Source organism: Drosophila busckii, chromosome X, assembly GCF_011750605.1.
Source record: "Drosophila busckii strain San Diego stock center, stock number 13000-0081.31 chromosome X, ASM1175060v1, whole genome shotgun sequence".
Classification (NCBI taxonomy): domain Eukaryota; kingdom Metazoa; phylum Arthropoda; class Insecta; order Diptera; family Drosophilidae; genus Drosophila; species Drosophila busckii.
The window spans coordinates 15,639,192-15,650,011 of NC_046608.1; the positions used below are offsets into that span (position 1 = coordinate 15,639,192).

Genomic DNA, 10,820 nt, shown 5'->3' on the forward strand with positions numbered 1-10,820 from the left:
AGCGTAAAATGGAGAGCGAGAGAGAGAGAGCCGCTGAGCGTGGGAGAGCGTGTGTGCTTACTCTTTTTTAATGCTTGTTTGCCTGCCTAGTTTTTTTTTTTATTAACATTTTGTGCGCTAGGATATAACATTGCATGCTGTTAAATAACATAACACTGCCAACAGGTGGACTGAGACTTACCGCTCCTCGCTGGCACTGAATCCCACCGAAGCGCTAGTAACCTTGAAAGTTTGTCGCAGCAGCGAACCCAGAACGCTGCGCGTGCCTGTTGGTTTTTTGTTGCCGCTGTTATTGCTATTGTTGTTGCTGCGGCTTTGTCGACTGGGATCCGTATTACAGCGTGGGCGAAAGAGTTCATTTAGCGGTGTTGTTGGTCGTGGTGGTCGTTTCGGCGTCGGCGCTGACGGCTCTGTCAAGTCCTGCACTGGGGGAGTCAACGAGTTGGCGCGTCCTCTGCGACGCGGCGAGGCAGAGTGACTGCTCAATCGACTATAGGCTTTGGTAGGCGTCAAGTAGTCCATAATATTGATAAAACGTCAACTTGTTATAAATAATAGATTGTTTCTTTGGTTCTGTTCTTTTGCGTTATGGTAGCTGCACCGTTATTGAGCAAATGACAACTGCTTGCATTGCTTTGCATGCCGAAATGCGCAGAAAATAACAAGAACTAAAACAAAAGCATAACAAAAATCAACGACACCCTCAACACTGCCACCCACTGACATTCAATCGCAATTGGCAAACGAGCCATAACAGCAAAAAAAAAATAACAAAATAACAAAAAAGAAAAGCGCGAAGGTATAAAAATAAAGTCAGCAAAACTATTTCCGCAAATGATTGTGTTTTGCAAAATACACTTTTTCTTTGATGCTAAACACCTAATTTGATGTTGTTGTTATTTGTAGTTATGCTTATTGCTGCACATTTAACAAAAATATTATATTTGTATATTGTTTTATGCTGATATTTTAAAAGTGCGTATTTAACCGTTTGCTCAATTCGTACGAACCGGTTAAAGCGCTCGCCGATAGACAAATGTAAGATGTGGCGGGCGGCAAATAAGACTGCATTGCCTATCGAAAAACTTAGCGCTGATTGTCAGTTACAGCTATCGAATTCAAAATTTAAAATTTTATATATTTGCGAAGATTAGAATTTATTTCGAAAAGTGCCATTTGTCATAATCATTGTCAAAGTCGTAATCGTGGCTATGTTTACAGAAGGGTGTTGCGACGACGGTTGCTGTTGTTGCGCATGCGACGTCTGTTCAAACGGTTGCGGCGGATCATGTTGCGATTGCGGTTGCGGCGATTGCGGCGTGCTGCATTGCGGCGTCTGTTTTGGTTCATGCGACGCTGATTGGCGCGGGCACGCTGAGCACGACGACGGTTCTGGCGTTGCAGCTGAGAAATGCGCTGGCGCAGCTGCTTGTTCAGGTCCTCCTGGCGGCGCAGCTGATAGTCCAAGTTGCTCTGACGGGTGCTGTCCATGGCAGAGGGACGACCATTGGCGCTGTTGTCGCGGCGTGCGCTCATGTCCATGGCCACATCACTGTCTTCATCATTTTGCTCCATGTCGAACTGCTCATTATCATCATCATCATCCTCCAAATCTTGTTGATCGTCATCATTGTGGTTGAAGCCACGGGCGCCGTCAACTTCAGGTGGTGTGTCAAGATCTGAGGATCCTGAGGGTTCAGTTAAATATGTGGTATGGAGCTCGCCACTGGTAGTCGAGGGTGTGTAGGTTATCTCTGTAATGGTATCAGGTTCACCAGCGGGCGGGCAGTTCGAGCCACCCTTCAAGGCCAGAAACTGCGAAAGGCTGCGACCCTCAGGAGAGCGTGCCACTGCAAGGAGACAAGGAGAATGTTGATCATGCCTGCTGCAATTGGAATTGCTGCTGCTATTTATGCTTACCTGCAGCTTGGGTTAAAGCTGTAGCTGCCAGCAGCAGAAAGGCGCAAGCGAAGAATTTCATCTTGGTTTTGGGGTATGCACAAAAAAAGAAAGAACGTTTAGTTTAAATCCTTTTCGAGATTAGCTGCGCTGCTTTGGGCTGTTGTTGCCTGTAGTAGTGAAGCTGGTTGACTGTGCCATTGCCAACGGCCGTCCGGGATTATATACCCGATGCTCCAGTTGATTTGGCTCCGTTACGTTTGCTAATAATTCTGATTAACATTTTGTTTGCACACACAAAAAGCTAAACAAAAAATTTGCAAATGTCGCATAAATTTTCTCGTTCTCTGTTTGTGTCACATTCTTGCTCTGGCTCGTAATGAACCAGCTTGACCTAACGCCCCGAAAAGTTCGGGAATCAGCTGTGAGATCATAGCCAATAGCCACATTTGTCAAAATAGTAGTATTTTTGGCTTTTCTTAGACGCTATTGTTTAATTAACTTAAGAATATTTTTTCGATTTAAGGCTTGTCTTGTTAGAAATGAGCAAGAATAGAGGCTTAAAGATTATACAACAATTTTATAAGGCTAAAGTTCTTTCATTGATTGCGTGGTTTTTTCGCTTTATGGTTTATAAGATTACATCTTTTTACATTGCATAGCAACAATTTATATTAAATCGCTGTCTTATTCTCAAATTCTTTGTTATGTTTACTACTGCAGTTCAGCCAAAACTTATGCTCTGTATAATTTGTTAACCTTTAAAGCTCTTTGATTAAATATTGCTGATTGCACATTACAATATTTGATAAATAAATCTCATTATTAGGACATATTGTTGCTCATTTCATTCTAAAGCTCTGTTTCCTAAGCAGCTAACAGCAAAAGTTCAGCACAACTTGAGCTTAAACTTAATCCATTTAAAGTGGAAAATTGTACTGTAGTTAATTATATAAAATAAATTATTCTACACGTATTCTTCAAGCTACTGCAATAAAACATGAATGTGCTGTAACAATTTTACAACATTTAAGTTTTATAACTAAGTCTCATTGATATTTTACTTATTCTAAAAATAATCTTTAAGCTATAAAACTTGAACTCTCGTCTTAACAACATATAAAGCACATTGAAGCTTTACAACAAAGACTCATGAGAAAGAGAGAGCAGTAGATTAATCAATGAACTTGCGACAATTTGTTAAATAAGTTTGCAATTTATTTCAATCAAGCGGTGCATTCAGTGATTCCATACGAGGCCGGGGCTTAGGCGCGGACAACGCGACGAGTCCTGTTGCGTCTGTTGCGGTTGGTGCGCTGACGGTTCATCAGGCGCTGATTGCGACGACGAATGGCACGACGGCGCTGCTGCTGCTGGCGCTGACGGCGACGCTGCTGTTGCTTGCGTGCCATGTTGCGGCGGCGTTGCTGCTGGCGACGGCGTTGCATCTGCTGCTGACGCTTCAGCTGGGCAATCTGGCGACGGAGGGCAGCCTCGCGCTGTGAGCTGCGCATAGCCTGACCGGACATGGACTCCATGTCGTATTGTCCCTCGGCCCTAGCGTCCTCATTCTGCAGCGCATAGTCCTCATCATCATCATCATCATCAGCCATATCCTGCTCAGCGTCATCAGCATAGCGACGTGCTCCATCAACCTCTGGTGGTGTGTCCAGATCAATGCTAGTGGTAGGTGTGGTTAAAAATTCAGATTCAACGGTGCCAGTAGTGGTGGTTGGTGTTGCAGATATAACGGTCGTAGTATCGGCTTCACCGCCGTTGTTGCTACCGCCGCCATATTTGTTGCCCAGCAGGCCGGTCAGCGCGGCCAGCTTGGTAGGACTAATGCGTCCCTCAGCAGGCAGCTCTTCCTGATCCTTGGCGCTGTGTGGCTTGGCTGAAAGAAATATGGCGTTATTGCATGGATTTCCAGCTGCTGGTGCTTAAGACTTACCTTGCACCAAGACCGCCAGGCAGGCCAAAACTAGCAAACCCTTGAACACTTGCATTATATTTTTGATTACAGCTGTAACTTCTTTGCGACTGCTTGCCTCACTGACTTACAACTCGCTCTAGTAGGCATATTTATATGAGAGCACGACGCCTAGGCCTAAAGTCATAGGCCTACGAATTTGGCTTACATGATATTTTGGCCTAAAAGTCGCAGAAAAGAAAGCAGCGCTTCCAGCTTCAGTTACAGCTGCTTGTAAGCATCCCAGTTTAGCATATTGCCATAAATTATTTGACCTCTACACATGCTTATGCCTTAACCTCTATCGATCTCCCGGTGCCGAATTTGCATAGCGACGCTTTAGAATCTGCGCACAAAAATCAAAAACGCTTCGCATCTCATTTACATATTTTATATGGATATTTAGTTGCGGTCTATTGTTCCTCCTCCATACAGTTCGAAATAAAGTCAAAGAGTTATTAATAAAAACTGGTAGCCAGGTTAGCAGTTGTTCGGGTTGAAAGTGTAAGCTCCATGTCATTGAACCAATAGCCATTTGGCTTGGAGTACATGTTGGGGTAATGAGAGTTTTATTTTACAGCACGCACCTGTTTTGTTAAGATCTTCAACGTTTTTGGTTCATTAGCTTTTTGCTTGTGTTGTCTGCTAACTTTATGCAAATTTTACATAATATATCACTGCGTTAGAATAGAATAATAAATTAGCTTAGCTAATCAATCTTGTTGGTATCTTTTGAATCACTTTACAATTGTCACAAGAACCTTCAGATGCAGATCATTGCAAGGACGTGCACGTGCAAAAACAAAATGAAAAGCTTGCAATAACAATTATCCTAATCGATATCGATATCGATAATCAGTGCAGCAATAGGACGTTTGTGGGATATTTTAGCACACTTAACAATTAACAAACACTGGAATTTTGAACAAAATAATTCAAATTTATTATTATTATTATAGTTTTCGTGAGGTAGCTCTTGCAAAATGGTTAGTTATCGTTTTTCCTGGGAGAGTGGGGGCCTGTTGATGCATTCATTTAATTTGATTAGGCGACAATGACGTGATGCATACTGCGTCCGCGACGACGCAGCAGCCGGCGCAGATGACGACGCTGATTCATGCGCGTGCGGCGACGCTGCTGCTGCTGCTGCTGGCGACGACGACGTTCAACATTGTTACGACGGCGACGCTGACGCTGGCTCTTTGATTTGTTCCTGATGCGACGCGTGCGCTGATTCTGGCGACGGCGATTTATCTTCTGCACGCGCTGCAGGCGCTGGTTATTGCGACGCTGCATCTGACGCTGACGGCGCAGCAGCTCGCGTATGCGCTGATTATGCTCGCGCTGAATACGATTCACGCGACGACGATTGCGCTGCTCCAGCTGGAACTGACGCCACTGCTGCTCGGTGGGACGACGCACGGGCTCAGACATAGCGACGGACGACGATGACTGATGCACTGCAGCGGGCTGCGCAACAGCATATTCATTCTCTTCGTCATCATCCTCATCCATGTTATTGGAGACATCGTACTCATCATCATCATCATCGTCATCAACCATATGAGAGCGTGCATGATAAAGAGTTTCCTCCTCGTCATCCTCCAACGAGTCAGCATCAACATCATTAAGACTACGTCCAGCAGTAGTATCCGTACCCGTATCCGTGGCGTCTGTAGTGGGCGTAAGAGTGTCAGTATCAGTGGTAGGGGTAAGAGTAAATGTGCCGGTGCCTGTAATTGTCGGTGTGGTGGGAGTCAAAGGGGTATATATCGGCTCCAATGTGGTGGTGGTGGTGGTGCCCTTGAGATTATTCAGCTTGTTCATTATGGACGAGGTGAAGCGTCCCTCGGGATAGACATGCTCGCTGCCACGTGCCACCGAATTGCGCAGACCCAAACGGTAGTTGGACCCGGAGATGGAGCCGGAGCCTTGGCCATCGGCTGGAAGTACAGAATGCAATTAGTGAAGACATAAACCCAAGGCGTGCTATTCGAGACACTTACCCAATGTTAGGGGAGCTGCAATGAGCGCACAAAGCGTCAATGGCAGCAAAAGCTTCAACTGCATCATGAGATTTGGGTGGAAACTCCTTGGGGGAAAACACTTGGGACCAGCTGTTGGTTATGCTTTGGCTCTGAGCTTGCACTCGCCACTGACTGATGAGTCTCTGGCTCAGCTTGGTTTTATACCCAAGCATAATTTGCTTTACAGGATGATCTGATGTATAGCTGTCACCCTTCCGTCCATGGTAGCCCATGATTAATCTCCAACTTTGGCCCCCCAGGCGGGTTCAAATGGCTTAACTCATAAGTATTGGCTAATTATCTAGCCAAAAATTATTAAACTTCGTTCTACACTAGCTCCTAATCCCGTAATCTCTCACTCTTTCGCACTCTCTCAACTCCAATGATGATTGATGATCGGCATCGGCCACTTGAACTCACAATCTGTGCCAAAATACGAACTTGAACTCTTCACACCGCACAAGAACAAGAAGAAATCCCCCACAGGTCATTACTACTACTACTACTACTACTACTACTACTACTTCTACTATTATTATTATTAAGTTCTTTTTCCATCAAACTTTGGCTTAGTAACTTGGCCAATTTCACTGACAGCATATGTAGCTACTTGCTATTTGGTATTCAAATTTGCATACTACTATTAATTTTATTAATTGACAAACTACTGTGGGCTACAAATATTACTCATACGCATAGCGTGCCAAATTTGTTAGTTGCAACTTGCAAGTCAAGCTAATATTAAATAAAATGCATTTGGAGACATATAGAAATAATAAATTAAAGCTTTTAATAAACTACTCTTGTTTTATTTACATTATGTTTTTTTTTTTATTTGTCGTTGACAATCAATGTAATATAGCTAAAAATACAATTAATTGCAGTTATTTTTTTGTTTTAATATTTTTAAATAAAAAAGCAGTAGCTAGGCACTTATAATTAGCTCAGGCCTATTTATATTGGTAACTTAATAATTATGCAAATTAGAAACGGCTATAAATATAATAAAACAGCTTTAAATTTAATTATTGCCAATGGTAACAAACAAATTTAGTTTATAAAGTATAAATAAAATAAAATAAAAGTATAAATAAAAATGAAATATACAATACAAATAAAATTAAATATAAACTTGCAATGCAAATTACAAAAATTTATAGATATTCATATATTTCCGTTGCACCATTGAAATTAATATTTACAAAGTTTGTTCAATGATATACAAAATAAAATATATAAAAAAGAATTAAAGTTGGGCGCCACCAACTTTAGATACACTTTGAATAGGGGCATCGCGCATCGGTCGAAAAAACATGATTATTCACTTGTGATTCATTCATAATTTTGATTTTTTTAAAGAGGCTTGAACTGTTTATATTTTAATTTTGATTCGAGGGTAAAGGTAGTGTCCCTGGATATAGGAGCACCTACACACAATTTGGTTGCTCTAGCTCTCTATAGTTACTGTGAAAACGCACTCTACAGACGGCAGCCGACAACAAGGCCGGGGTCACACGGACAGACGAACATGGCCTATATTCGACTCAGCTGTATCAAGAAATTATATACTTTGTGGAGTCTGCACGCCTCCTTCTCCCTGTTACATACATTTGCATAACTTCATAATACCCTTTTCTATTTTTTACAAAAATGTCAAAGTGTATAAGAAGACTGTTCATAGTCTCTGTTAAATAAATAAAAAGGCAAGATCAAACAGTTCAACGCAATAAAAAATTGTTTCATAGTAATAAGTACGATAGAGTGTAAAAATTTGAATGCATAATTGGATATTTTTTTGTTAAATAAATAAAATAGCATCGAATGTAAATATATCAAACATGCACAGTTAATTTCTACTGCATCGATTGCGCATACGCAGCGTAAGCAGCACAGAAACTTATTAAACGTATAAGCAGCTGCTTTAAGCCAAAATAAATCAAACATAAATAGCTGTTTAAAATGAAATGTATAGCACATAAATAAATATATATGCTACAAAATAATAATAATATATAGATATGTAGCTATTGTTTATAGAAACACAGAAAGCCGCACAGAAATTTATTAAACGTGTAAGCAGCTGCTTCAAGCCAAATTAAATCAAACTAACTATTTAAAATGAAATGTGAATGATGCTACAAAATAATAATAATATATAAATATGCAATTATTTGTATATAGAATAAAAGAGCGCAGCGCAAATTAATTTTCATATCACATAATTTATTTTTGAACGATATATCGGTCGGTCAGCAACGGTTCGGCCTCAGCACTTAACTACATATAATACTTGTTGTTGTTGTTTTTAGCTGTTATTGTTGTTGTTGTTATAGTTATTAACTTTAGCCCTGCAGCATTTGACGACGACGCATGTTATTGCGGCGTCTGTTGGGACGCACCACACGCACATTCTGGCGACGACGATTGACGTTGCGGCGGTTGCCATTGCGGCGACGTCTGTTGGCATTATTGACACGACGACGACGCTGCTGCTGCATTGGACGGCGACGTCGCTGTCCTTGGCGGCGGCGGCCACCGGTCTTGCGGCGGCGCACAATGACGCGATTGGCGCGCTCCTCGCCAATGTCGGCATCGCTAGCGGCGGCGGCGGCGGCGGAGGAGCGTTCCATTACGGCGACTACAGCGCCATCGGGTATGGCATCGAGTGAAGCACGTGGCACCAGCAGCGCCGCCTTGCCCGTCTGCTCATCGATGACGCTCTGACCCTCGATCTCAATAATGCCATCGGGCACCATTATAGCGCCCGCTTGTTCGCGTGCCACCATCAATTGCTGTGCGGGATTACGACGCGACATTGGCATTGGCATGCGCTCATCTTCATCGTCATCATCATCGTCTTCGGCGTCGTCTTCATCGTCAGCAGCAGCTTCTGCCTCCATCTCATCATCATCATCATCAGCAGCAGCAGCAGCTCTAACAGCTGCCATGGGCTCCTCCTCACCATCATCATCATCAGCATCATCGTCGTCAGCTTGATGCATCAGCTCAAAGCCTTGCACTATGGCTCCAGCATTGGCACGACCACGTGGCACGCTAAAGAATAGATAAGGATGCTGTTGCAACAACTGCTGCTGCTGCTGCTGCTGCAGCTGACGTAGCTGGTGACGCTGCTGCAGGCGTGCGTCTGTTGAAAAACGTTAAGGAATTATTTTATTAAATAAAAAGTTACACATTTTATAAAATAGAATTAATATTTAAACTAAATGTATTATAAATTTAAAATAGCACAATATGCATGTGAATTTTTATTTTACAAATTTCAGTACTAGCATAAATTATTTATTTAAATTGTATGCTAAGGCATTTAATATTTTATAAGTACAAATAATATATATTAATATATGCCATTTAAAATTTAAAAAAAATTCAATTTTTAAATTAAATTTAAATAGTAGAGCGCACTTTATATTTTTTATGCTTAAGCTTAGCTAAAGCGCCATTTTGTATTTAATTTTTTATATGCTTACCTGGCAAAGCCAAAGCCATGGCCAGCAGACAGCTGAGCATAAACAAAGCGCTAAGCTTGCACATGCTTAATGTTAAATAAATTGACTTTAAACTATTTGGTTAATTCGTTGATATTGTTATCCTTTAGTGCCGCTTGTGTAGCAGCAGACTCTGTGTGTATGTCCTAATTGTAAGCAGAGTGCTGAGCAACTGTACAGCTATGTGGACGCTGCTAGGCTTTTATGCCAAAAAGTTCTGAAGCGCGTGGCGCGTCGGCGCAGCGCCAAGAGCATAAAACAAATCAGAGACACACACAGACACAGTCACAGACAAAAATAAATGTAAAGAAAGCAGAAAGAACCGAGAAGTTCTAACGATTGACATAATTACGCATCGAAAAGCTTTGTGTGCGAGCGAGAGAGAGAGAGAGTGCGTGAGCATTTTTAAGTGGCGAGGCGTAAAAGCAAAGAAAATAAAAAAAGTTCGCTGACCGCAGCAGCAAAGACAAAAACGTAGCCACAGGCTAACTGCTCTGGGCTGCTGCGGCGGCGTCTTCTGCTAGTTCTGCTTCTTCTTCTGCTAATGAGCATACAATGGGGCCAGCAGCCAGACGGAGCAGCAGGCAGCGTTCAGCCCGCTGCCGTCTGGCGACGCATAACAACTGCCATGAACCTGCGCCAAGTCAGACGATCATATACTCCAAACTCTCAAGTGTTACTTTCAACTTCGAACTCTAGATCCAGCAATTCGAGCATCACATACCACGCACGCCATTTTGTTTCACACGCACTTTTGAACCTCTCTCTCTCTCTCTGCTCTTTCGCTCTCTTTGCTGCCTGTTACAGCAGCAGCGGCGGCGGCGGCATTAATTCATGACAAAAAGCTTGCGGCTACAAGCTGTAAGCACTTGCAATTATTTACATTACGTTTGCTTTTATTATTTTCTGTTTTTTGTTTGTCATTATTACGATCTGTAGATTTATTATCTCATTTCATTCAGCAATTGGATTCGGGCAATTGCTTTTAGTGCTGCAATTTATTCTTGTTTGCCTTTGAGCTTTCAGCAATCAAACTATTATAATTTGATTGTTCAATTGCTGCGGTAGCAACAAAAGAAAGGTTTACAAAATTTGTACTTTTCCGTTAAAGTAAAAATATAATTATTTCAGCTATCTTCATTTAAAATTTAAGTTTATACATTTAAGTTAAATTTAATTTTGACACTTTTACAACCTCATTCTAATATATATACTTTTAATTACTTTTTTTAAATAATTTTGTTGTTTTCTTCTTCTTCTAAAGCGCTAAAATTCGAATTAAAACCGAAACTAATCGTAGCACTATCATTAGTTAAACCGTTTAAGCAATGGTCCAATTACTAATAACTATGACTAATTAATTAATTACTAATATGCGTTTAAAAATATATGTATGTATATATTATTTGTTTATAGCTT

At 41.5% G+C, this 10,820-nt stretch overlaps 3 protein-coding genes across 3 annotated transcripts in view; all 3 read right to left on the bottom strand.

Annotated features, from left to right (window-relative positions):
- LOC108605298 (GRAM domain-containing protein 2B) overlaps nucleotides 1-668 on the bottom strand; it is a 29,909-nt gene extending 29,241 nt beyond the window's left edge. Inside the window, exon 1 of the mRNA XM_017994959.1 lies at nucleotides 182-668. Within this exon, the coding sequence (XP_017850448.1) occupies nucleotides 182-522 (341 nt within the window). The 5' untranslated portion in view covers nucleotides 523-668. The remainder of the gene's footprint in view (nucleotides 1-181) is intronic.
- A 2,496-nt stretch (nucleotides 669-3,164) lies between these two features.
- On the bottom strand, nucleotides 3,165-5,938 carry LOC108605384 (trichohyalin). Its single transcript, XM_017995054.1, has 4 exons — nucleotides 5,875-5,938; nucleotides 4,939-5,811; nucleotides 3,555-3,793; nucleotides 3,165-3,470 (listed from the first exon to the last, which is right to left on the bottom strand). The coding sequence occupies exons 1-4, from the start codon at nucleotides 5,936-5,938 to the stop codon at nucleotides 3,165-3,167; spliced, it is 1,482 nt and encodes a 493-aa protein (XP_017850543.1).
- A 2,299-nt stretch (nucleotides 5,939-8,237) lies between these two features.
- LOC108605385 (lateral signaling target protein 2 homolog) lies at nucleotides 8,238-10,137 on the bottom strand. Its single transcript, XM_017995055.1, has 2 exons — nucleotides 10,126-10,137; nucleotides 8,238-8,969 (listed from the first exon to the last, which is right to left on the bottom strand). The coding sequence occupies exons 1-2, from the start codon at nucleotides 10,135-10,137 to the stop codon at nucleotides 8,238-8,240; spliced, it is 744 nt and encodes a 247-aa protein (XP_017850544.1).
- Nucleotides 10,138-10,820: the final 683 nt, after the last annotated feature.